Source organism: Nothoprocta perdicaria, unplaced genomic scaffold (assembly GCF_003342845.1).
Source record: "Nothoprocta perdicaria isolate Ctin4 unplaced genomic scaffold, notPer1 scaffold_43, whole genome shotgun sequence".
Lineage (NCBI taxonomy): Eukaryota > Metazoa > Chordata > Aves > Tinamiformes > Tinamidae > Nothoprocta > Nothoprocta perdicaria.
Window position 1 is genome coordinate 186,960 of NW_020455677.1, and position 26,849 is coordinate 213,808.

A 26,849-nucleotide genomic window follows, 5' to 3' on the forward strand; every position below is an offset into this window, starting at 1 on the left:
TTCGGTGAAACAAAAATTGCAGCATATAAACTGTATAGATTTTCAAAAATGCTTTTGCAACTGCTTGCTGTGTAGAGAGTATACATACAGTGGAATTTCTGTTGTTGCTTAACAAAAGGTGTCCGAAATCAGGCGGTGATAAAAGCAGGGCCCCAACATTGTGCCTTGTGTGTGGGACTATGCTGTGCTCCCAGAGCTACTGTTGTCAAACTGAATTAGAAGGAGAAGATGTTGGAGCCTGTACTGCACACACGTACACCTGTGGTTCCGGCGTGGGCATATTCCTTAGGTAAGGAGCTGAACATCCCTCCTGATATTGCTAAGGTGGATAGTGTGCGCAGATATAAAATAGTTCATCCCATAAGTGTGGTTGTAGAGGTCTTTCTGTCAAGGAGCCTGTACTTGTAAATCATTTGCTAATTGCAGAATTGCTTAAAAGCTAGAGTACGTTTTTCTTCCTTGTGCTTCAATGTACTCTGACCTTGTTTCTCTGAAGAGATCATGGAAAACTCAGATCTCATATTAAGGAGGATATGTTTTCTACATGTGCTTTTTATTTCTGCTGAAGTATTACAAAATAGTGAAGCTAAATTCCCTGATTTTTTTTCTTTGAAAGCATGAGAATTTTAGTTGTCTTCCTGCAGATTTAATCCACAGCTATCACAGTGTCATGATAATGTTGCAGTAATTTTCTTGATAGGTTGTGCAATATGCATGCAAGAGGAGGTTAGATGATGTATGCTTTTATCTTGGCAAAGAGCAGTGAAAAATGAAATTGTATTTTCTTGTGGTGGTTTTGTGGGGTAATTTATACAGATTGCAAGTAATATGGGGCATGTGGAACTGTCTTGTTTTAACTGGTATTAACAAGTAGAATCTTTAAGAGTAATTTTTTGAATTAAAAACCTTTATGTGAGTATTTTACAAAATGAAGGTAGTTGAGAAATGGAACAGCAGCATCCATGAAAGCATGAGAAACTATTCACTTGAAATCAATGGCTCAAATGTTCTCTGTGTGTCTGTCTAGAGTACGAGAATGTCAGGTGCTATTTTTAGCTGGAAAAACAAAGGGCTGTTTTTATCCTCCTCCTTATCTCGATGACTATGGAGAGACGGATCAGGGTCTCAGGTAAATATTTAAAGTGTGTGTGTGTGTATATAGTAAAGAAAGTCTTAAAAGCTTATAAACCCTGTTACTTTTAACTTATATTTTGTTGTTGCTGTTGTCTGATAGCTTCAAACATTTTAATGCTAGTATGTGTATTGAAAACATAATGGGAGATCTCTGGTCATAAGGAGTTTTCCTAAAATGTGAAACCTTAAATATTTCTTGTTTGTGAAATTTCCTAGAAGATACTGCTAACAACTGTATTTATAAGGAGTGTATTTGTTGTCTCTGTTAATTTAGTGAAGATACTGTGACATTATTTTAAGGAATTTGTTCTGTGTCTAAATTAACGTCTTTGTTTCCTATGAGAGATTAGAGGAATTAATATTGTAAATACCTACTGATTTGAGATTTGTCAGAAGCCTACAGTATAAGTCAGTTTGGCACGGGGAGTTTGCTGAAAATCTATATTCACGCTCAAGTGAACTGCACATGAGATTCCTCAGGGCCCTGGGGGGACCCCTGAGCAGGGAAGGAGGGGAGACATCAGGCAGCACCTCAAAAGTATCCCAATAAAAATGTTGTTTGTTGATTTGGTGTGACAAGAGAACAGTGGTATAGGGTTATCTAGGTATTTTTAGGTTAGGTATTTTGTGTAGTGTCTGACTGTGTGTGCTGGTTGCTGTGTCTTTATCATTCCTGATAAGTGTTATCTCCTTTTCAGACGTGGGAACCCCTTACATCTGTGCAAAGAACGATTTAAAAAGATTCAAAAACTCTGGCAGCAGCACAGTATCACAGAGGAGATTGGACATGCACAAGAAGCAAATCAAACGCTAGTTGGCATCGATTGGCAGCATTTATAATAGTTAGCTGCTGAAGACTGGAACTTTATTAAGATTTTTTGTAACTCAGTAAGCTTTCCAAAGGAGGGATTAGAGGAAAAACACACACAAACACACAAAAAGGCTCTAAGAAAATAAAGCAAACCCGGTCCTTTTATTTAATCTTTGTTTTACAATGTATTTCATAGGGATATCAATTAACAATAACCAAGTAAACTTCTTTCTATGTAAGCGAGTTTTATTAGTCATATAATTTGCACTGTGCTTCCTTCACAGAAACCTCTTGGGTTACAAACCTAGGCAAATGAACTTGAGTTTCTGATACATAAGAATGACTCTTTTTGGAAGTCTGCCTATGATTTTTCTTACAAACTACAAGAGAAAAAGACTGCTGAAACAGAAACTAGATAGAGCACAACTATGGATTGTGTTTTGCCCTTTGCTAGTAATCTGAGCCGTTTTATTTATTATTCTGCATTTTAATACTTAAGCTGTGTGTACATGCGATGGAATGAAGTAAGGAAGCAAATAATGTAGCAAATGGATGTATCTGTCTGCAACAGTGGGTAATTCACTCTTACACTCGGTGTATCTGAACTGATTTTGTCATTTGTACTCTTGCAGCTTTCTTGCTTCCAGTTATTTTCTTCTTACTAAAAGCCTAACACTAGCTTTCTGAGTAAATGATTTTAATTTAAAGCTTTCTGCAGAGCGTTGCACTCCTTAGGATTATGTAGTTTATAATTTCATTTTTAGCCCCTTTCAATTATGTGATTGGTTACTGGTATTAAGGGGTTGACTTTGTGCTTTAGAAGATATTTTAAGGTAATGACAATGCATAAAATGTCAGTTGAAAGCTAATTTTGTTTTAATTTGTAGAAGCACAGAGGATGTTTTCTCCATTTTTGTTAACATGCAAGTTTTAAGGTGCAAATCCCATCTCCTTTTTGTTGCAGACAAATTGATTTCCTCTGGCTTTGAAGGGCCATGATCATATTACCCAAATTTTGGATCTCTTCAATTTTTTTTTCTGTTGTATCGTTAAGTATATTTACTTTTTGGCTTGATTTAAAGCTCTGTAAAGATGTTTGCATATAGTATATTTTATAAATATATTCTATAACTGCGCAGATTTGCACTTGATATGAGGGTGCCTGAAGGCAGTGAGTTTTCTAGTTGTATGTGATTTGACCGCCAAGGTGTCTCTAAAAAGTGACATGTTGAGTTAAAAAAAAAAATAAATAAAATCCATCACCTTTATCTCTTCTATCTTCTGACAAAGTAGTAATATCTTAATTTACGTAGTTGTGTTTCTTTAATAATTTGTGATTCTTTTAGTTAAGTCTTACTCTGACTTCCTCTTCAGCCCAGATAAGCAATCCCTTTAATGTCTGCTGTGTCTTCAGCTACACTTGGTCTGACTGGATTGTTTGTATTTTTACGGACTTAATGCTTCAGGTAAATTTTGTATATTCATGGTGTACAGGACAATTTTTCAAACATTCAGTAACAGTATTGAGTGAAGATGTGAAATATGAAATAAAGAAACTTGGCCAATTTTGATTTCCCTTTCTTAAAAACAGTATTATGCAGGCTACTTTTGTCTCTATTACATGTTGTAGATCTAATCATTAATGTCTTGCTGTCACTTTTTATGAAGAGACCTGCAGAAGTTGCAGGATAAAAGACAGGCACTAACGCTTTGCCTCTGCCTTCTACTTAAGTTAGATTGGTATTTCAACAATTTACTGTGCATGAGACTTGAAAATCCTCTTTTGTGGTACTACTGCTCCTTTAAAGGCTTAAGTTTCGGACAAAGTGTAATTGCATTGAAAAAAATCTATTTCCAGTGAGCGTGTTAAAAACATGATTAATGATGGACACATTTTTCTGTGCAAAGCAGAAAATGATGGCAAGAAAACTTCTTGTGGATCAGAGATGGAGATTGGAGCTGGAGTAGTTTAGTAATTCTGACTGCAAATATTGCAAGGTTCACAATTTGTCATTTTTGTAAGTTTAGTCATTCTTTATTCAGACTTCTATGATTTATTTTGCATGTGTTAATTGTAGAAATGCTTATATATAACACTTCAATATCAGGGAAATAATATCTATAATAAATTGGCTATAACAATTTTGTGGATTATGTGTACAATCTGGAATGTGTTTGGGGGGAAGAAAAACACAAAATCCTCAAATTGAAAAGCATCGATAACAGGAAATGAACAAAATCAGCTGAAAGCACCAAATACATGCTTTTGCTGTTGGCACTGAGTACTTTTTAAACTTTATTTTTAGAATTTTGCTGAACTTGTTGCTTAAGCTATGTCACCTTGTTAATCACAAGCTAACAAATACCTGGATGTGCAACATCTGCAATTCCCCGGCTAAAAATGTAAGGTGATTATTTTATTAGTGTCAGTTACTGCAGTCAGCTAAACCTTTCTTAACCTCTACCAAAAGGTCCAGTCATCATTTTAAAGGACTGTGAGATGAATTTGCTAAAGGGATGAAGGTTGAAGGTTCATGTTACTAATGTTTTTTACTCTTGTTGCTTGAAGATAACGTTTGTACTCTGCATGATCTAATAGGAGGCTCTCTCTTGCACTGGGGAGAGCAAGATAACATCTGAGCCGGGATAACGTCCGATGCCCGGTGCCAAGAGCCAGCTCTGCCCCTGGCTCGTGCTGCAGTGGCTTTGGGGGCCTCTTGGCTGCAGTGCTTTGGGACAAGCTCTTGGGCTCTCAGCCTCCCTCTGCCTTCAGCTCTTTCTTCCCCTTCCTTGCAGCATCCTTGCATGTCCTTCAAACTAGTCCTCATGCTAGAAACCAAGCAAGTCAAGTTCAGAATTTTCAGAATTCAGGCTCCTTCCTCCCACTCCAGCTTTGGGAAGAATCTGGATCCCACATTAAACAGTCGGCCTAGTAGATGACTAACTTCATTTACCGGGGCAATGAGCCACTAAAAGTCTTGGCCCCACAGACCTCTCCTTTTCCTTTTGATGTGAATCCCTCCCAGCACTCAGGCTCCAGGCCTTCCTTACATGCATTTTATTATGTGCAAAGTGACTCAAGGTTTTGCTCCGCAGCTCCATCGTTGTCTCAGCTGTGCAGAAGCTGAATTCTGGAAGGGCAACAATCTCAAAAATGAAATGTCTCTTCACATCTGGGCCCTACATACCAGCTGTTGTGACTAACCTGTGCAGTTGATCTGCCTCCTGCTCTGGGGTCCCTTCCCCATTCCTGTCTAGGAAGCCCCTTTAGGAAGGGCAGTGATTCTGTGAGTTGCTGCAACCCATGAATCAGGTCACTTGAAAATGTTTTTGTGTTTTAATCAGCTAATTTAATCAGAAATGGGCTTTATATGGGCTTTCTTACACTAAAGGCAAGTGGAGGAGGAACAGCTATTTTGAACTAAATCAACAGCTGCCTATCTCTATTTGTAGGACCAGCTTATGGAAACTTCTGTCTTCCATTCATACTTGATTTGTAGCAATCTTAACATGTGTCCTGTAACTCCCTGTTTTTGCACCGTATATAAAAGCTGCTTTTGAATATACTTATCTTGAATGTTGTGGCTTGTTCTTTTTCTGCATGTTTTTCTGCTCTTCTGCTGCCTTTCCCCACTCTTGGCATGCAAATGGAACATGCTAAGATGATTTTTTTTTTCCCCTTTGGTCTTGAACAAGAGATCTACCAAGTGCTTGTGTGTGTATTTTTTTTTCTTTCTTTTTTTTTTTTCTCCTTTTTAAAGGAGAAATAGAGGCAAATTGCAGTTTCTGCAGAGCACCAGGTGTAGGGGCTGGGAAGTGACAAGTACTGATCTTCGTCTCCATGACAGCAATGATTAAATGTTACTTTTTTTAATCAGTTTTGGAATATGTATTTTCATAGGCCCTCTCCAGCTAGCATAAGCTTGGAGGCGGTAAGTTTTCTAGCTTACTTGTGATTTGTGTAGGATCCTTGAACAAAAGTCAGCGCTTAGTGAGCCCTAGGCAAGCTTGGGTTAGTAATGCGTAAATCATGGCAGGAGATTTTAGTGGCTTATAAGAACAAGACCTATTGCTTTGAATCTGTTTTTTTTTTTCCCTTCTTCTTGGAATGGGTGGAAATGATATAAAGCATATCTTTGTATACAGTGAACATTGAGGGTGCTCAAGCCTGATATTAAATGACAGAAAAGGTTACTCAAGAGGCAAGCGCATCAACAGTATGTACTGTGATATAATTTGCTAGAGCCTCTTTTCACCAACAATATTGCAGGATTAGGGGTGCAATCTTTACTCGTACAAGAAGCCTGAATTGTTCTGTAATAAGAAAGAAAAAAAAATTAGGCACTTCTAAGCACAAAGGAAAATGGAAGAAGAAAAAAAAAATGCAGTAACTGTTGGATAAGGCTTAATGTTGCTGAGCTAGCCAACTCATTTATCTATGTTTAGCTATGTTAAATTTTTAAATGTCAAGTTTGGACGATTCTCTTTATAAAATAGTATAGTAGCTGCATGATCTGAGCATTGCACAAACTCCGAAGCAAAGTACTTTGTGCTTTCCTCTTCTCTCCCTGCTCTTTCAAGATGAAGCCTTTAAGGTCTATTCCACCCCTGCCATTAGCCTGAAGACGATGGGGCTGGAAATAAGGATTTACCCACATGTTTTAAGGTAGAGGGGAATGCTGTGTGATAATGTGTGGCATTTAGACCATGCTGAAGCACACGGTGCTCAACAGGAGCCCAGGGAGTGACTGTCGTGAATGACTGTTAATATCCCAGCTTGTGGGATATTTAAGAAAAGTAAGTGTTCCGCGTGGGTAGCACCTCGAATGGCAGGGCAGCTGTGGTATAGAAGGTGTTGGAAGTTCTCCAATCTAAGATGGCAAAGCCAAACGTGGTCCCTTTCGAGCGTGGGGACAGGGCACATCATTGGGGCAGGAGGCACTGCCAGCAACGCGCCCAGTGTCTGGGGTCTGCGTCGTCCTGGGCTCCCTGTGCAGCTTCTCCGTGAGTCCTCGTCCTTACCTGGTGTCCTTAAAGCTCTTCAGGAACAGAAATTCCATGGGGTTTGGCACCGGGCATTTCTCATATTTTACTTCCACCTTGTACTCTTGTCAAAGCAGACTGTTGGGCTGATGTTTGCCTCAGGCTTAATGTCTTTTATTCTTCCTTGCGGCTGGGAGTCAGCGCTCTGGTCTTGTTCTTTCAGTGCTGCCCTGGCCAAGGCTGGGTCCAGCTGCGTTTCAGGCTAGGCCCAGCTGCGAGCCTCTTGCTGCCAGGACCAGCCCTGCCTGGAGCACAGCGTGAAGCCTGGGAAGACTTGGCTGCCTCATGGAAAAGTCACTTTAATCGGGTGACAGGCCGCAGGCCTGACGTGTTGACCCTTTCGTGCCGAGTTTTCCTGACCCTTCTGATGCCGCCTTTAGCTCTAGGCAAATGGATGTTGGGAGCTGTGGAGCACGGACATGTAGTTTCTGGTGAACTTTGGTGTTTGACTTGTGTTTGCTGCCCATTCCCTGGGGCAGAGGCAGGCGGGTCGGGTTCTCCCGCTCCGTCTGTGTGCGCTGTCCGCCGCCTCCAGGGGCAGCACCGTGGCGGCCTCTCCGGCCCTCTCGGTCCTGGAGTTTTCCTACTTCCCAAATGCCCTGTGGGATGAAATTCAGCAAAATCCTATGGGATCATCACCACTTGGAAGTTTTTTTTTTTTTTTGAGACTGGTGTTTTCTGAAAAACTCCTTCACACGTGGAGTCCCTCCGGTTTCACTGAGGTAGCTGCACTCCCTTTTACCAGAAATAAATGTGCCTAAGCCTTCATCTCCTCGCAGGGGGCTGTTACCACATGACACCCTGCTATTTCTCCTGCCTTATCTCTTAATTAACTAATCTACAATAATGCTCTTTTCATTTAAAAAAAAAAAAGTTTGTGATCTGCCCCCATTTTACACTGATGGGCAGGGATAATGTTCATTTGGGGTTTGTTTGTTTGTTTTTAGACTAAACAAATAGGGTGAAACTAAGTAATTGCATTTCTGGGCTCCCTTTTACTTTTTCGCATCAGCTCTGGAAATCTTCCTTGGCCCTTGGTTGGGAAGTGGGCTGAGCCCAGCGCCCGATATAGCCGTCAGTCCCATGCTCCTTGCTAAGCTGCACGCATGCACTTGCCTGGTATTATAAAACATCCGAGCTGTTGTAATGCAGCAGGGCTAATCTTATCAATTGTATTAAGGCTACTTAGGAATTAATAGCTTTAAGGAAGCCGTTTATATTTTCTCCTTTAAAGCATTCTGATGTTCTATGTCTCTTCAAATAAATGTCAGCAGTAGAAGGGCCACTTTTCCTGGGCAAGTCATTTTTAAAAGTAAGGGATATTTCTTAAAAAGTGTTCTTTGAGACCTGAGTTTAGCTTTTAGATCTCAATACCTGGATTTAAGCTGCTAATCCCCATGGAGGTACCTAAAAAGAAGTGGCCTGGTTTGTGCCAGTTAAGCTCACATCCTTCTGAAGTTGATGTGAGCTGAAGTTTATTAGTTTGAAAATGAGGGCACAGCTCTGGAAGTTCTTAAATTGTTCCGAGCAGACAGGTTTGACTACTCGAGCTGTATATGTAAATTTAAAATAAAATAATAGTGATGCTTCTTTTTGAATATCTGTTGCGAGGGGAAATGAATGAAGCGAATTAAAAAGGAGAGGGAAAAAAAAAAGGTAAAAAGGGTAATAAACTAATAAACCCGATTCTACCCATTTCCAAAGATCCCAAAGATGCCAGTGACTTCAGTTTTCCAGCTCTTCTAAGTGAAGCCTCTAAAGGTGGCGCAATTCCTGTGTGTTACAAGAGGATAATACTAAAATTGGTGGCAAATTCTGTTTCTGTTAAGAGGAAAGCAATTTTGGAGGCTGTCTGCTGGCACCTGAGAAGCTCGGCCTTCTCTGAGTACCATGTAGAGGAAAGAAGCTTCCCGCTTGTTGAAACAGATCAAAAAGTGAATTCGGAATCAAAGTTGGTAAAATTTTGTGTATTTAAGCATTTTCTTTTAACTGGCTTTTACTTGCAATATAACTTTAATACCTAAATTTACACTTGCAAGCAGCGTAGATATGTTTATCTAGAACAGCATTTGCGATGTCACAGAAAATATATTCAAGATTGGATAAATGATATATTACATGAAATATAATACAAAGCAGTCATATTACAATCTTGTAATAATCATCAGATGTTACAAAAACTTTAATTAGCCAGGAGACTTTATTTCAGACAGTGTTACCATGTATGCTATTTGATCTTACTTGGATGAAACCCCAGTGCCAGTAATATTCTTACTTGAGCCTGTCTCAGGTAGTCTCTCTGCCCTTCTAATCCAAGGAAACCATTACTCCTGGAACTGGCTTCTCCAATAGGGACTTTTTTTTACGTCTATGTACTAACCACTTGAAAAAAAAAAAAGTAGAGCGCACAAGTAATTGGAGAGTCCTGTCCATAGTAATGGTCTAAGCCAAACTTTGAGGACTGCAGTATATCTGGATGTCTTGGAAAAATCAGATGCCTAGGTGAGTGATTTGCACAGATCACAGCACAGTGAAGCCTTGCAAAGAAAATCTGTCGTCCTTGCACTGCAATTCCTATTTATGCATATTTCCTCTGGAAAGCTCCTGTCTGATAAATGCAGTCATGTCCTACATAATTGTATAAGTCCTGTTCTCCTATAAGGGACGAGCTGAGATGAGCAGCAGGTCATATGAGTTACTTAGAAGAGGGTAGTTGGTTTGCTTTACGTAGTTCTGCTAAGCAGAGCGGTTCTCAGCAAAGCAAGAAAAGATAGGCTGTGGTGAATAGCAAGTTGGCTTTACATTAGTGCCCTCATTCTGGTCATTCTTACATGCAAAAGACAGAGTTGATTTTTGCTTTTTTTTTTTTTTTTTTTCTCTTTTTCTTCCCTCATTATTTCAAGTAAAGGAAAAAGCATTTCAGCTTGGCTTTGAAAAGCTAGAAGGGTGCCCATGGTATGGGCTGTGGTAACACCCTGCACAGGGAGGGCCTGAAACAGCCCAGCCCCATGGATGAGCTGCAGACACTCCTACCTGTCCCAGGGGTAGTGGGTTTATCCCTCCTAGAAGGAGCTGCTAACGAGTCTGGGCAAACGCTGCTGGGGAAAGGGCAGAGGGGATAAAGAATTAAAACCCCCGAGCTGTGCAGTGACGGGGCAGCTACCAGCATGGCTTTGTTGGGAGCCCCACCGAGTGGAAAGGGTGCCCAAAGAAAACCCTGCTGCGTCAGCTGCGGTCAAGTTGAGGGGCTGCACAGCCCAGTTGAACACAGCTCGGGGCCTGGCTTAGCTGGGGGACTACAAGGTCTGGAGCTGTCATGGGGGGAGCAGATATGGGTTTGCTCTCTGGCTTCCTTCTCTTCAGCTGGACTTACCTGGCAGCTGTGGACTGAATCCATGTGATGCTCTTTTGCTACAGGTCACACCCCTGCAAGCTCTTCTTCACATGTTTTATTCCAACTTCAACCACAATCATAGTTTTAATATAGAGAAGGGTGTGTAGCCATATGGGAAAAAGCCAACTTCGCTTTGGCTTAAGAGATATAGCAAAGGGTATCATATCAAAAATAAAAGTTGCAAGTTTGAAAACCGGTCCTTTCCGGCATGGATTACAGCTTCCTTGTTGCTGCCTCAAAGTTTGAGGCTTGAAGTACTTACGGATGAATGGTGTATCCATCTGCTAGGCTGCTGGAAAACATCTAACATGTTAGCTCTGAATAGCTTTATTTTTTTCCTTTCTTTCTTGTTTTAGAAGTAGTTGGGCTTGAATGCTCTGGAAAAGCTGAGATGACGTATTTAGATCCAGAATAACTGTAACTGGCACATGCTCATAGCATCAATTCCACCTACTAAAAGAGGAATCATCTAGGCTTCTGCTAGTTTAAATACAAGGTGAAGTATAAGCCTAACATACACTCACTCAGTATATACTGGCTGAATATAATCCTGAGAAACAAAAAACATAAATCTTACCTTAATGCTGTTTTCATTATACTTGTGCTGTTTCATTAAATTACAATTTTTGCTTAGTACATAAATTCTCAGTATTAGTTTGCCTTTTGTTCCATTGTGCAATCTTAAGAACACAGCAGAAATACCCTCTTTTAGTACATAAACAAACATTACATTACAGGACAAATTTGTCAAAATACAATTATACTAATTTCTATACAATTCTGGAAATCCTCCTCCTTTGGACTTCTAAAGTTCTACTCCCTCCCCACCCCCTTAGAAAATAACTGATTGTCTTAAAAAGTCGAAGTACATAAAGTATGCTGATAAATCAACTTGAGCAAAATATTTTCCAATTCCTCTTTTAATTCCAAAATAGGATAGGACGGATCACCGAGTGATGCCAGCCTTTCTTTTTTTTAGCATTATTTTTTCATTATTATGTTTTAAACTAACTCTCCCTGATAGGGGAACAACATCTGAGCAGTGCAAGTCCCAGTGGGTTTATCTCCCCCAGAAGTTATGAATATGGTGTACTTGTGATACAGACACATGTTTTATCCCAAGGTGTGCTAGGTACTCCCATGTATAAAAAAGCATGTGCAGAAAAGCGTGTTTTGATGTTTGATATATAGCTTTTAAAAAGCAGCTATTCACAATTCTCAGTTTTTTTCATTCCTCTTTGATAAAAGTCCACCTCTTTGAGAAGCTCAACTGACCGTTGCGATGGCTGGAGTCTTTCCGCCGTCTCCTTCAGCCCCTTCGGCCCCTGCTTCCACCTGGTTGAACTTACCCATCTTTTTCAAGCTCTCCAACGTGGACTTGAAAGTGTCTTTCAGGCTGTTCTCCAGAATCCAGCCCTCGCTTTCGCACTCGGGGTCCTCGGGGTTGCTGATGCTCTCCAGGGAGGTGTGCAGCAGCCGCAGGCCGACCATCACCGACACCTGGGCGGAGAAGGAGAAGACCACGCGAGTCAGGGGCACCTTCCCGCACCCCCTGGCGCCGTGCGCGGCCCCTTGCTGCACCCTGAGGTTTGGGGCATGTATCTCAATGTGATCAAGGAGACAGTCGTGAAACGGCATCTGCTCCGGGCACAGAGGTGTTAGCGTTTGGGCTGCCATCCTGTCCCATTCCAATTCTGTTTTATTCTTACATAGTTAAGTGTAAATAATAGAATCACAATGCCTTTCTTTCTGGTTATAAAATATTCCCTGATCTCAGCAGCAGCCCTGACTGGGACTATTGTGTATTATGGGGTGTAACCAGCACCCCCAAACCTGCCTCCAGAGAGGGAATATTTTTAACTTCGGTCTTCTAACACTGATCGGAGTAATTTGACTTCCATCTCTGTGGTACTTGGGAAGAAGAGTGAATGCTCTGAACTAGAGAAGGATGAAACAGAGCCAGAAGAGCCGGCTCAGTGCAGTGATGGAGCAGGGGTCTGCAACCCTGATGGGGCAACGGTGGGGCTAGTTCAGTCTCCCATGTGTTTGGTAGAGCTAAGATCTAGACTACTTATTCTCATTAGCAGCTTCACAGGATTTACTCTGTTGATCAAAACTCCTCCATCCTAGCCAAATTCTCAAGGAATTGATCACCTCTAGTCTTACCAAATCCCAACAGCCACAGGCATTCTATGTGCTTGGACCTTTCATTAGCCTGTCACCCTGCTTACGTATCATCAGTGTCTCCAACCTCTTGGAAGACTAAAGCTACCTCTGGTTGCCTTTCAAATTTTCAAATTTTCTCCTTTCATTCCAAATCAGAGAGCTCCAAATGCAGCTTTTGTGTCTTGTTTAACATAGGAATATATGACTCTTCACTTCTTGGTTCTTTTAAAGGCTCCTAATGGCCTTCAATCTGGAAATAACTTAATAGCTTTACGACTTTACCATGTTCTACAAAGACTTAAATGAACTGACACACCATTCTATAAGGGTTATAAGAAGTCATAAATCACTTTACAGGAGTCTTAGGATATAAGGTGTTTTACAATCTCCTTTCAATCGTAGTCTTGGGGTTTGGTACTGTCAGCCTTTGGACTGGCATCCTTCACGCTAATGGTTGTTGCAGGTAGGTGAGGGGAGAGAGTAAGTTCCAATAGGACTGGATGCAAAAGACTGCTCTTTAGTTGTGCTACCTCACTGTGTGTCAGCAGGAGCTGTCTGTGACTGACTTGACAAGCCCCCCTCTTCAAGAGCAAAAGGAGTGTCCTTGCAAGCTGCTGGAACTGCTCTGTGTTGCTAAGTGTGTCCTCCCTTCAACAGGGACGGGCCCATGTGACCTACCCTCAGCTGGGAGCCTTTGACATCTTCCCTCACTCAAGGGCACCCTTGTCATGGACGTTCTGCTCTGAAGGGCTTTGAGCCCGGGATTAAGGGGCGATGCAAAATAAATGTTTTTGTAAGTGAGATTGCATTTTCTGAGGTGTGAGAACCCAGAAAGTTGTAGACAAGGATCTGTCTATCTCCTGTGTTCTAGAACAGAGCTTTGGACTATGGGATTTGCTAAAGTAAATTATTTGGCAAATTATGTATCCAAAAGCCCTAATGCAGGAAGCTTTTGAGTAGCCTACCTATTACTGTGTGCAAGTCCTGGCCAGGGCACTTAGAGGCTGTCCACTGTGCGTAGATCAGACTATCAAATAAATTATGGCAAGCAGCTGACATTGTATGCTGTTTCAGAAACATCAGTTAATGCTTCAGCAGGCTTTGGCTTTACAAAGATGCCACGAGCTGTAGACCCTTGCTTAATAACAATCCAGCAGAGAAGTATCAGTTGTCAGAAAGCCAAGCAGCTTCACTGATTTCCCCTGGGCAATGCACAAATTGCCGTAGAAAAATAAAATCTTGACCTTTTAACAGTAGCTTTAAAGCAGGAGGAAGAACAAGTCTACAGTGCTTGCTTGCTTACTTTGTTGGGCTCCCAACTTCCAGAATTCACTTTGGGACTCAATGTTATACTGCTTGTGAGAAGAATTTCATGATCTTGGCCATCACAAATGACTGTGATCTATCAAGCTGTGCTGCTACGGTAGGGATTAGGAGTGTCTTAGAAATCAGCTCTTGCCCTCCCACCTGGTGGTCTTTACTTCTAAAGTGTTCTGCTCAGGACAGCCCTAAATCCCCAAATTTCCTCTTTTCACTGGCTGGAGCAGGTTAAAGAGGCAGCCAACCTCGCTGTGCTTAACCTTCAGAAGCAAAGCCCATCTGTTTGCCAGGGTTTAGCCTGAGGCGGCTTAGCTAGAGCGTGGTGTGATCTTTTTTTGTCACCCTGATGACTGATTGTCCGTCCCTGGGGAAAGCCTACTGGTTTTGCCAGCAAAAGCAGCATGTAGATAATAACGCATTCCCAGGAAATGTGGCATTCTGCGTGTTTTCAAACAGATGTTTTAATACTTCAGAATAGGTTCTTTTTTTCTTCTTTTTTTTTTTTTTTTTCTGTGCATCTTTCAGTCCAAATGGCCCTCCCTGAGATCCCTAGGCTGTTTGACACGTTACGTTTTTTCTGTGGCTTAAAGTACTGCTGTGATCAGCTTTCTTCTGTGCTTTGTACACAGCTACCCATACCACACAGCTACCCATACCAATACCCATACCAATCCCAGCTACCAATATCATTGTCCCAGCTGGAGGAGTCTCTGCCAGCCTCAGAAGTGCTCTGACCAAGGTGGTGCTGGAGCTGTGCGGCTGCCTCGAGTTCACATCAGCTCCAAGGGCAGAGTGAAACAGGAAGGTACCTGATGAGTATTAATATTACTATTATTATTATTATTATTTTTAACCTTCTCAGCAAACCAGTCAAAGAGAAAACAGAACAAGTGTAAAGCTAGTATGCTAACTCCCTGCTGTATTGCACATTGCCTTGAGTGAAATCCTCCCTTAGCCCTGGTCTAGACCTCTGTGGCACTGCTGCTCAGTATTACTTTTTTCCAATTCTGACTGGAATTTAAATTAAGTGGTGATATTCCAACGGAGACTAAATTAACAGCTCTTTTCTTTCCTTTCTCTCTTCAAAGTCACCCTGTTTCCCTTAAGAGCAGAGGGACTTTGAGATCCAATCTGGACGCTTTATTGCAGAATATCAGGCCAGCTATAAATATTCAGGGATCTAATTAACATAGCTCAGGATTGAAAATGCCTGTAATATTTCTCTAAAGCTCTACTCTGAAAGTCCTCTGATTACCTGGAAAAAAAATCAGTGTTTATTTAAACAAGAAGATGGTATATCATATTACTTCACAGCTCGAGAATCTTGGAAGTATTACCAAGGTAGACCTTGAGGACTTGGAAATAAAATATAATACTTCTAACAATTATATTTGTTTTACTGTATCAATGTAGATCATTGTTTCATTTATGGAAGACCGAAAATCTTCCATAACTTGATCCTGAGCTGTGGGTTTTTGAATATCTTTACGATTTTATGCAGTTGGAATGCCCCTCTCTTCCTGCATGTGCTGAGATACCCAGGGCAGTCTTCTCTTTCTTCTTACCAAGCAATACTTCTCAGTCTGGCATAGTGGTTATTTTTAAAATAACGCAGCATGAAGCAATTTTGTGATCGCTTGTTTTTCCTCTGGGTTTACAAATCACTTGGGTGAGTATTTATTTATTGTTTTACAACGCATACTCATTCCAGGAAGCAGGCAGGCCAGGCCTTGCATCAAACCGCAATGCGCTTTTTTAAACTAGCCTTCCTCTACATTTTTTGATTTAAAAGCGGGCCAAGCTCTTTAAAATCGGCAGTGCCATTTGGCAGCAGCTGTTTCTGGTGCTGTAAATGGGTGTCTCCAGCCCGTATCCCGCTGGGATTCGGGGCCTTCCCTCGCTCCCTCCCGCGGCGCAGGCCGCATGGCCGCCGTTGCCTCACGCTGCAGCCCGCGTGACATGGCGGCCCGTGCGCCCCTCTGCCCCGGCACCCTGGCCAGCCGCCTGGCAGGCACCGCTGGCCCGTGGAAAGACGTGGGATTTTTTCTGAATAATCAGTGTTTTAGCAGCAAAGCTGCGCTTTGGGTTCCAGGCCATGCAAACGCGCTGGGCGGCATTTGCACCTTCTTGGCCCACACACTGGTGTTTCTGGAAGAACAAAACTGACCCATACGCTCCACTGGGCTACTTTGTGTGACTGGAAATGTTGGTGAGCCTGAAGAAGAGCCTTAAAAACACTGCTGAGCTGACACTGGGCATTGCACATGGCGCTAGGTCCCAGGTTTCTCACCACATAAAACTCTAATCTGTTTTTTTGGCTGTACTATGCAGCCATCTCTTGCAGTACAGTTCTGCGCAGTTTTAGTTCCTCGCTAATGGGGACTCACATAAAAGCCACGGGGTTGGGGAGCTGAACCTGTGCCTGCTCGGCCCTCTGCCTGTCGAGGAAGGGCCGAGGCAGCCGGTTACCTCGAAAAGCCAGACGAGGAGGACGACGGCGCCCATGGAGCTCATCATGCTGGCGTAGTAGTGCAGGAGGGCCTCCCTGCAGCCGCGGCTCCACAGGTTGAGCTCCTCCGTCTGGTAGTCGTAGCTGTAGTGAGCCGTGTTGTTGGTGATCTGGTACTGGATGCAGGGCCGCGGGGAGCTGGGGTTGCAGCAGCTGAAGGGGACGCCGTCGACCAGGTACCTCCCGTCCACGTTGCTTTTGATGCGGCTGCGCGCGCGAGGGCAGAGGGAAGTGTGAGTATGCTCACAAACAGGTATATGTGAGAAAACACAAAAGGAAAGCAAAGGCAACATCCACTTCCCTGGCTGTGCCATTTCCCTGCATGCCCCATTTATATAGGGGCATTCTCCCCAGGTGTTTTTCCTTTCTGAAATCCCTTCCTATGTCAAGGCTAAATAAAATCTATAATTAGCCCTGCGTTACTGGAAATGCGCCCTCTCTGGTCACTGCTTTGATAAAATTTACTTTTAAGAAAGCCAAACGGCAGTGAGAAATTGCATGAAGGGCCATCGGGAAAGAGCGATCACGGGATAATTAAGGTTGATGGAACTGGTGGCAGTCGTCTGACCGAGCTAAATGCCTAGGCGGTCCCAGATTTATCTCTAGATGTACCAAGTTAGACAATGGGTCTAATTCCCATTGATGTATATGATAAGATTTCTATACAACTCAGAGAGAGTGGATCACACATTGGTTTTATGAATGACTGAAAAATCACTCCATAAAGGATGGACTGTCACCTTCCTGGTCCTTTGCTATCCAGTTCAAAGGGGCCACATTATCCCACCATTTGTGTGAGTAGAGACTGTACAGCACTCTGCAGTTCAAACCTAAAAATTACTGATTAGTGCCCATTTCTGATGTCCCATTTACTGTCACCGTAGTACAAAGAGATCCCCAGGAGTCTCACAATCCTAAACTCGACACCGTTTGCAAAGGACGATAAACCTTGTTTTCTCTCCATGCTTTGCCCTTCTACTGCACCTGGATTAAGTTACAGCTTTTAAATCTTCATATAATGCTGGCAAGGTGAACTTCTTATTGTGTTTCCAAGTAGCTATTTATACCCACGGGCATACCTCCTCAGTGCAAATACCCCCTTATTAAATAGTCAGTGGGTGTATTTGTTAGAACGCAGCAGTGCAATAGGTTAACCCTGTAAGAGCCTTCCCCGGGGTGTCCTACTTCGGAATTACACAAACAGCCAGACCACCCAGCTCACCGAAGCAGTGTGCACAGAGGCACAAACAAAATACCATTTACACAGGCAGGCAGGCAGGCATCCCATGAGACACACAGGGGTTTTTCCAGAATTGCTCCAGACACTTTCAAAGCACGCAGGATATTTTAAAACCAACCTGCTGCTAGTTTACAATATTCCCCGTGCTGCCAAAGAGCACAAACCTAATGAGGGATGTTCTCAAAGTAACCTCAGTAAATGTCTCTTCCAAAAATACTAGTTGATTAAAAAGTTGCAGGTATTTATGCTGCATGTTCACTTTTTCTTTTCAGAAGTTCTTTTCTTCTCAGTACATTTTCTCACTTGCGCTCACTGCGCCTGACCTCGTTTGGAGATTAATATCCTTCCAAGCACTGACAACAGAGCAATTAAGATGTTTCCGGTCAACAAGCTGTTGTACTTTATACAGAAGAAATACTACTGTTTTCACATGACGTTTAAAGAAAAAAAAAGCACAAGTAGACGTTTTCAACATGTGGAGGAATGTAAAACACATCTGCTACTTTAGCAGCCCAATATTGTCATGATGTTGAAGCAATCCATGAAGTAAATTTGAAATTAAAATTTTAAATCTTAAGAATTTAAGATGCATGGCTTACTGGTAGAACATTACCATTTTCTGTTTATTTCTGTGAGGCTCTTGATAAAACTATTTCTGTTTATTTCTATGAGAATGAGAAATTGCCAATATCTAAAGGACAGCTTTAAATATGGTATCAACAGTATATATACAGAGGACCCATTTTGCCAATTCAGTAGGTCCAACTGAAATCTGAGGAACAAGAAACTGAAACTTTAGGAACAAGAAGTTCTCATACTTTGCTGTTTGCCAGGCATATGTTGGGAGTAGGTATATGAGGCTCAATGTAATGACTTTGTGAAGAACTAAAAAGATAGAAAAAACATGTTTTAAGTCTCACCATACTTTCTCACTTTACCTTACAATACGAGTGGGAATCAAATTTTGGTGCTTTATATTTTATGAAGTTCTGGATAATACTAGAGGGATTTGCAAAATTTCTCAAAAGAGAAAGTAATGTATCTGGCTTCTTGGAATCTTTATTAAACCAAGAGAAACAAGAAAACAAAAAGTATTTTACATGTACCCCCCCAGCCACTCTGTGTGGTAATATATGGGTCTTTAGCATAACGCTGACCAAATAATGATCCTATGCAATAAAAACTCCATTAAATCACTTACTCTTTCACTTCCTTGGAGCTGAAGTCCAGGTATCTGTTGCTGATCCACTGAATTTCAAACCAATCTCTGAAGCCGTTGTTTCCACAGCATTTGAACTCAATTTGGAGCATGTCGATTGTCTTCTTCATGAAGCACCTTCCAGGGGTGTCTGTGTCCCTGTAGAACTTCATGCTGTTCTTGAGACCGTGAGCCAGGGTGCTCTCCAGAGAGCCTCGCATGAGAAAGCAGATCAGAGCCACCAAGAAAATGAGGATGTTAAACAGGAAGCATAATGCCAAGTAAGGTTTCAGAAAAGGCTTCCACTTGGCAAATTTAGTGGGATCCAGAGAATCGTAACAAATTTTGCCAGCAAAACCGTTGAAGGCGCAGGATAATATACCCATCAATATCAAAGAATTGGGCACAAAATGGCTTTCAGCATTGTCCATCACTTCGCTTCGCTTGCGGAGCTCGATTTTGAGGAACAGTCCCATGCTAAAAACAATGATTCCAGCAAACACTGAAAACCAGTTCATGAGCCATAGCCCCTGAGCTAGTTTTACCCGTTTCTTCTGGTTGAATTTGACTTTCAACAGTGCCATCTTCGTAAGGTGAGGTGCTGAATGTTTTCACAGCCCGAATCCTTCTCAGTGCAAGCAATTCCAGAAAGAACCATTCAGGCATTTGAAGAGCCTCTGAACGGCACAGCACGAAGCGAGCCGCTGCTTGGTCCTTCCATCGTGAGCGCCTCGAGTTAAGTTTCAAGCCAGCAAATATTCAGAGATCCAAATTAATAATTTCACATTAGTAATAATAATTGGCAATTAGGACCTGCAACTATTTCTGGTGGTTCCTTCCAAGCAAAGGAGAAACAATCTCAAGGTTTCAAATGATTTGATCTGGATCTGCAAGACGTCATTCTAATACCTTTAATCATTTGATCCAATTTAGAGAAATGTCTGTCAACAGATGAGTGGAAATAATCCCTCATTTTACTATTTAGTAGATTTGTTCTTTCTTATGATAGGCTACTTGGTAGGATGTGCAAATACAGAGATATAAGAACTTTGTTACCAGAAGAATGTGGATTCTTTGGTGAAGAAGCAAAAGGCTCCGAGATAAAAAACAAGGCTGCCTGAATACAAAAATACACCTGCTCTGCATGATCCTGGGTTATTCATATCTGCAGCTAGGAACACCGGTCCAAGCGTTATCCTTCTCTGTTTACCCTAGATGACATCCTGTGGCTTATGTGTCCTGGGAGCAGAGAAGCGTGTAGTTTACAGTGACCTAGAAAAACCTAAGCTCACTGTTTTCTATTTACTTTTGGAGTTTGTACAATCTCCAGACCTTGACTGGAGAGAGGAGAAATTAAAGTTCAAGGAAACTCGATAAATAAACCACAGCCTAAAATCTAGATGTGCTTTTTTTTCCCCCAAAGAAGTGAGTTGACATGAGCAGCTTATTGGATAATCGCAGGGCCAAGCAGGGAAGCAGGACTGGCCAAGGAGACGCAGAGAGGAGTTGCCTGCGCCAGGCAGGAATGACCCTGGGATTGGGAAGGGTCTTTTCGGTGCTTGGGCAGTTTTGCTCCCTTTGAAGCATCCTCTCCTGTGGCCCTCTCGCCTTGTAGAGGCAGGAGGGAGCAGTCTTGCCTTGTAGAGGCAGGAGGGAGCAGCCGTGTCCTGGGCACCAGCCTCGTTTATTCCGGGAGGAGCCACAGGGCTCAGCCTGACCCGCAGCCCCTCGGCTGCTCCCGGTGCTTGGGCACCTCCGCTCGCGGCTGCAAACACAGGGGCTGCAGAGAGGGGAAAGGAAACGCTCCCTAGGAGGACCTAAGAGGAAGGCAGTGTAAAACACAGGTTTAAAATGAAAAACAGTATGAAAACCAGCTGGAAAACAGTATTTAGACAACCTTTCACTGCACACCTCAATGGAGGCTGTTCAGGTGCTATCTGAGAGCTCGGGATACAGACATTTTCATGATACCCAGCTGCTACTTTTGTATTGCAACAAGCAATAGATAATTTCTGTGATGGACCTTTGCTGGTCCAGCAAGCACCGAGTTCTTGTCACCCGTGCTCCCCAGCTGCAGAAATAGCCAGTCCGGGCGCTGCCGCAGGGACCTGGAGAGCAGCTGCTGCCTGGGGTCTCCCCAAACTGCTGCTCCGCGGGGCTCTGCAGCCGCTGCAGGTGAATAGCAGGGGCACAGAGGAAACAAGAAGGAAGTTATGTAGCTGGTGCCATTCCTCTTACTTGCTATGAAGTGGAAGAAAAGTGCCATTTCTCTGGAGAGTTTGTTAAATGCTTTTGTGCTGTAGATGAAAGCACTGCAACACATACCTCCTGGCTCCTCTGCAAATATCACGTTAACTCTGCCCTGCAGGTTGCTGCATTTCATGGACTTTTCCAGCTCGGAAATACAAGAGTCTGGAGGGTGCATTTATCTGAGAGCTTGAAGTCAGTCCTACATAAATGAATGTGATTTTCCTTCTTCCAGTGCTCTTTTTCTTAAAGGTAACAGGAGGGGTCCTGGTAAATCACTCATAAATAGTTAATGCCTCTGGGAGATGATCAGTGATTAACCTGAGGTCCAGGAAGGGACACGCCAGTGCTGCAGAGCTGGACCTTCAGGATTTCAAATGATACTTTGGCTCCTCTGAAGTTGTCACAGAGAACAATCCACACGACCAAAACAACTGAGATTTGGAAATTTGCTCTATTTATCCAAGCAGTTCAGATAATTCAGCACCAGATGGGAGCACAAACTGGCTCAAACTACCCCCATATGAAATCACATCACCACGCTCTGGAGCTTTAAAGGGGATCACTGACAATAGGTCATATGCTATATGACCTACCTTCCAAAAAATGAAGTTGAGAGTTATTGCTTCCAGGTTACCTCAGACACATTGCTGACAAGGTCTGTGCAAGCTTCAGCCCAGGGACTACCAAAGCTGTGCTTTCAGCAGCACGGTCTGGCTAGGGAATTAATCCATGCTGAGTGGAAAAGCCATGGAAAGCTTTTGGTGGGGAGAATGGAAAGCAATGCTGGTGGGGAGCTGGAGCTGGAGACAGCGAGAAGGGAGGAATGGATGGAAAAGGGTGATGCTGCCTATGTCGGGGTGCTCTCTGCCCAAGCGCTGTGCTTATCTGAAGGCAGCGCTCCCAATCTGTGCACATTTTCTAGCATGGGGAAGAGCCCAACTCTTGCAGGGGCCCATATGAAAATGTGGAGGGACTGATCTTACAGACTCCAAATGTTCAGCTGAGGGCTGGCTGGAGCAGAGTTACCTACAGAAAGAAGGTTGTGGAGGATCATCAGAAAGTGCTCTGTGGTGCGGATAGCACAAGGAAAAATACTGGTTTTGCCTCGCATCTGCTTGTCTTGCAAATCCTTGTTTTTGTTGGGATTTGCCTATAATTGTGGCAGATTTACTAATTCTTCCTACTTCAAATAGAAGGCATTGAAACCTGGTCATAGCAGATAAGAGCTAGTTGCAGTGAGAATGTTCAAATGTTCAGATTATTGGTCCTCTCAGAGGCTGGATATTAAACTCAAATGTATAGTTCATATGCCATGTTGGGGAATGAAAAAATAAACAAAAAAATCATAATTGATCTGCCAGAACTCCCCATGAAAGTGCTTGAGTAAAAAGTATTGTTAAATATTGTGATTTCCATAGATAACAATGTGGTATTGATACTTTTCAGAACAGTTATGCCTTCTAACCTAAACATAACCTATAAAATTATCAGTGAATGTTGAGAGGGAGGAGAAAGTTGTTTCTAATGCACATGATCCAGCCTGGTATTTGCTACCCAGTCGGCTGCCCAGGGCTGAACTGGTTTGGCTCCTTCCAAAGCCTTCAGTCCAAGTGTTTATTTGCACTGCTGCGATGCCTAGGATGTAGTGTAGCTGTTGGAAGAACAGGAATTCTGGACTCATGTTTGTACTTCCAGGAATAGGGAAGAAAGATGTTGGGAACTGGAAGAAGCTCCCAAAAAAGCTCATGGTAGTCGTGACTCCTGGGGAACCAAACAGATGGAACCACAAGTAAACCAGATGAATTAGAAGAGATCATGATAAATCAGATAAATTATATCATGATGTGAATGGAAATGTTGGAATTCCACAAGTAGAACAGATTTTTTTTTTGCTCTTCTTGATATTTCCTAGCCTTTTCATAGCATCGCCCTGTCTGGGTTGAAGTTGGCTTCTTAGGAGAGTACAGAGGGCACAGAACTGGCCCAAGTTCTCTTGCCCAGCTGAGATGGTCCAAACAAGGAGGCCGCGCATGGAAAACGTCTCATGTGGCAGACGGGGTGAGGAGAGGCAAGGAGAGCCTGACGGAGGGTGGGCTGGATGAGGGCAGAGGCGAGCAGAGCGGTGCTGCGGGCCCTACGGAGCTCCGCGTAAATGATCGTGGCAACTCCAGAGCAGTCTACACCTCCAAAAGAGCACCACCAGGATCTTATTTTCAAATTGTTAGCTTAACTAATGAGAATATGTCAACACCTTTATTTATTTTTTTTTTTTAAATCCATCTTAGTGGAAGAAATTACAGATGAGGAAAACATTTTCATAATATTTTAACATTGATAAAGATGACACTTAGCATTTAATAAAAACATAATACCTCTTCTGTATTTAATCCCACCCTGCTTTTAAACACTTTGTACGAACTTGATGAGCGTATTAATTCTCTCAGTGCATATGAATTAGTACTTTCCACTAGATTTGACTAAGAATGGATTTCCTCTGAAGCAAAGAGTGTTTTTCTGCTTGCAGGATGCCAGGGCTCCACGTGAGCATTTCAAGAATTATTTGCACTGCTGTTGTCACCAGGAGCTGCTTCCTCTGGGACACACACATCATGCAGATGACAACCAGCTCCTGCTCCTATGCACTACTTGCAGCTCCATTTTCAGCAGTATTTTTAATAAAAGTTATTATAAATAGCGTAACAATGTATTAGTAAAGCATAGGTGCTTTTCTTTAAATAGAAAAACCTACTGGAAAAGTTGCTATTTCTGTACTGTCTACAAATAAGCTCCCAAGCATTTTATAATGCATAATGTGTGTTCACACATCCTGTGTCTATTAATGTTACACGCTCGCTTCAAAATAGTTTAAATTCCTCCTTGTTGAAAACTGATTCTAGATTTCTAGATTCTAAAATAAAAAGGAGTGCATCGAAGCACATCTAACCCATGTGCATATATATGAACTATGTATTTAGAACTATATACATAAAAGATTTTGCATGGGAAAGCATTTTCACAGACTTACTCTGAAATTAAATTATATCATGCTGAAAACTAAGATTCAGTTTCCTCTTTCCTATTCTGAAAGTAAACATTAATGATAAGAGGAAGTCTCTAAGAGTAACACTGATTAATGTTCCTGATGAATATTACCTAGTAATTTTTAGTCTGCTGAAAATTCAGTACTTAAGGAGAAACACATTGAGAACTGGACCATCAGCTGAACTTCAGAAAAGCCTATCATCAGCTGAAATTAAGACCCAAATATCCTGTTTTTAATCCACTCTCTCTTTATTAGGGTAGTACTGCATGATGCCTGGCCAGCAAGATCAGAATCATGAAGTATGGAGCAACTGCTGCTGCAGACAGGTGCTTGCATGTTAGGCTGTGATTTAGGGTGAGAAATGCCCATCTCTGATTCCTCGTAGCCATATCTGCATTCCTAGATTTACCAGTCTCCATGGTAAATCTTTACTTGCTTTACTTACTAGCAGCAAGTAAAATTGGGAGTGTTTATGAGCTTTGGCTTGCAGAACAAGAATTTCTACAGTTCTTACAAAAATTGAGACGAGTTACAAAACTAGAGGACATTAGGGAGACTGATTTGTCTCAAACATGGTGAGGGGGCAAAATAACAAATCAAATCACACATGCACATATACTATAGGGCCAGTTTCTATACTGAGGTATACTTGTTAAAATTAAGACATTTGAGAAATTCATATGCTAAGATCCCTTTATTAGATATTCAAAAGATACCAAAAATACCAAAAAGAAAAAAAAAGGACTGGTATTATCTTTAAATTATTTTATGAAGTCCATTATTAAATACATTTATAATGACTGAAAACAAGTATCTGAAATGCAAAAATCTGACTCGGACAAAAAGTATACATCAAAAAAAGTAAACAAACTGAAGTTTCCAAAATACGTGATTTTTTAGTTTTGCTTGAAAACAAATAGATGCTTCTCATCTGCTCACAAGCAATGAAGTACTCGAGTGATATTCGACATACTCACTGCAATAATACAATTTTTGATTATTTAGTTAGTATTCAATGTCCTTTACAGAGGCAAATATATGATGGCAGGGCAGCATAAATATTTGCTTTTTTTTTTTTAATAGAGCTCTGGGCTGTTTCTTAGGCATGATAAGCGATCTGATTCATTCAGAATCCTCAAGCTAAGGAGTGTTTTGGAAGGGGAAGCTACTACATGTGTACTCGGTGTGGGGACAGGGCACTTCACCGTTTGCAGGCACTGCAGGGTCACGCCACAACAAGAGGCTGCTGCTTTTTTGGTTCTGAACTTTGGTGAGGAAAGAGGGGCCAGGAGAAGCTGCTGTAGCCCTGCCTTCCTGCAAGTTAATGTGAAGTCTGGAATATGGCACTTCCGTCCCCCTGCATTTATCTCGCTCCCTCTGTGGGGTTAGCACTTTAGCTGCAGCAGCAGCGTGTTGTAAGTGACACTCAGAGCACCCAAGATCACTGCACATCATCTACGTGCAGGCAAAATGGACATGGAAATAGGTCAGACCTGAACAAATCTCTATCCTGACATTTCACACTTACAGTATGCTCCAAAATAAAACCAGCCATTTATCTCCAGTTAAAACTGTTAAGTTTGCAGAAAGAGCATCCATTTACCTAACAATTTCTAACTGTGAGCTTTTACTATTCATTCTACAGGTTAGTTAATTCCAACCAATCATTTACTAGTATGATAGTGGAGCACTGAGTTCTCATTAGAGACCTTTAAAGTCTTTATTTGTTGTGGTTCTCTCTCCCATTCTCTGTGACATTAAGCTCAATGGTGTATTGGGGTCTGAAATTTAAGCGCCCTGTGGATGGGAAAATTTTGATATTTCATCTTTCCATTCCAGTTCAGCTTGCAGCACTTTCAGACATTCATGCTTAGTGTTTGCTTAGAGCACAGCTAGCCCTAAGCAGAGGCTTCCTCTCATCTGTGCACTAAGGTCCCCACTTTCCCCAGGAAAAAGTCAGCGACGACGTACCACAGCAGTGGTCAAGTCTCCCAGTGGCATATGGAGATTATAGCAGCAACTTGCTTCAGAAGAGTAAACGACATTTGACTGGTAACTTTAAAGCACAGAATTCAGTCAAACATTGTAATTCACAACTTAAATACCAAAAGCAACTGTTTCACGGTGAAGCAGAGCCCAGGGTCCTGCTGTTCGTGGAAGGCCCCGCTCTGGCAGCACTTCCCGCCAGGCACAGGGCTGCCTCCTCGGTCAGTCCCAGCAGGTGATCCTTTCCTGCTCAGGAATGAGGCCCCAGTTGGGCGACGGCTGGTCCCTCACCAGCCAGTTGAAGTCATCCACCGTGTTCCAGTTGTTGGTGCTCCTGTCCAGCGCGGAGGCCTCGAAGTCCTCCTCGAGGCCGGGGTAGCTCCAGGAGTAGGGCGCGAAGGCCACCTCGGCGCAGTCCTCGACCACGGCGCGGCTGCTCACGTGCACGTAGAAGCGGCTGCGGCGCGTGCGGTGCGCGCGCAGCTGCTGGCAGGCCAGCACCAGGACGCACTCGCTGCAGCCGTCCACGAGCGCCGAGGTGGCGAGCGGCCCGCAGAGCACGGTGCAGCCGCGGCAGTCCCGCACGCGCAGCGTGTTGGCGCTGCCGCGGAGCCGCACGCGGCACTCGCGCAGCCCGCTCAGCACCACGTCGCGCTGCCGCAGCTCGGCGCGGCCCAGCTCCAGCTCGGCGCCCTGCGCGCCGCTGAAGCCGCACAGCGGCTCCGCGTCGGGCTCCCCCTCGGCGCAGCCGGGCG

At 42.8% G+C, this 26,849-nt stretch overlaps 3 protein-coding genes across 4 annotated transcripts in view; 1 reads left to right on the plus strand and 2 right to left on the minus strand.

The window, feature by feature from the left end:
* The window catches only part of UBR2 (ubiquitin protein ligase E3 component n-recognin 2), a 46,595-nt gene extending 42,941 nt beyond the window's left edge, over nucleotides 1-3,654 (plus strand). For both annotated transcript variants that reach the window (XM_026046296.1, XM_026046297.1), the window contains exons 45-47: nucleotides 119-289; nucleotides 1,028-1,129; nucleotides 1,833-3,654. In XM_026046296.1, the coding sequence (XP_025902081.1) occupies nucleotides 119-289; nucleotides 1,028-1,129; nucleotides 1,833-1,974 (415 nt within the window). In that variant the 3' untranslated portion in view covers nucleotides 1,975-3,654. The remainder of the gene's footprint in view (nucleotides 1-118; nucleotides 290-1,027; nucleotides 1,130-1,832) is intronic.
* Nucleotides 3,655-11,648: 7,994 nt separating this feature from the next.
* Nucleotides 11,649-19,665, minus strand: PRPH2 (peripherin 2). The gene is made up of 3 exons (XM_026046287.1): nucleotides 18,819-19,665; nucleotides 16,338-16,584; nucleotides 11,649-11,882 (listed from the first exon to the last, which is right to left on the minus strand). Exons 1-3 carry the CDS (start codon nucleotides 19,397-19,399, stop codon nucleotides 11,649-11,651), a joined length of 1,062 nt encoding a protein of 353 aa, XP_025902072.1. The 5' UTR covers nucleotides 19,400-19,665.
* A 6,054-nt stretch (nucleotides 19,666-25,719) lies between these two features.
* TBCC (tubulin folding cofactor C) overlaps nucleotides 25,720-26,849 on the minus strand; it is a 2,982-nt gene continuing 1,852 nt past the window's right edge. The window contains exon 2 of the mRNA XM_026046233.1: nucleotides 25,720-26,832. Within this exon, the coding sequence (XP_025902018.1) occupies nucleotides 26,317-26,832 (516 nt within the window). The 3' untranslated portion in view covers nucleotides 25,720-26,316. The remainder of the gene's footprint in view (nucleotides 26,833-26,849) is intronic.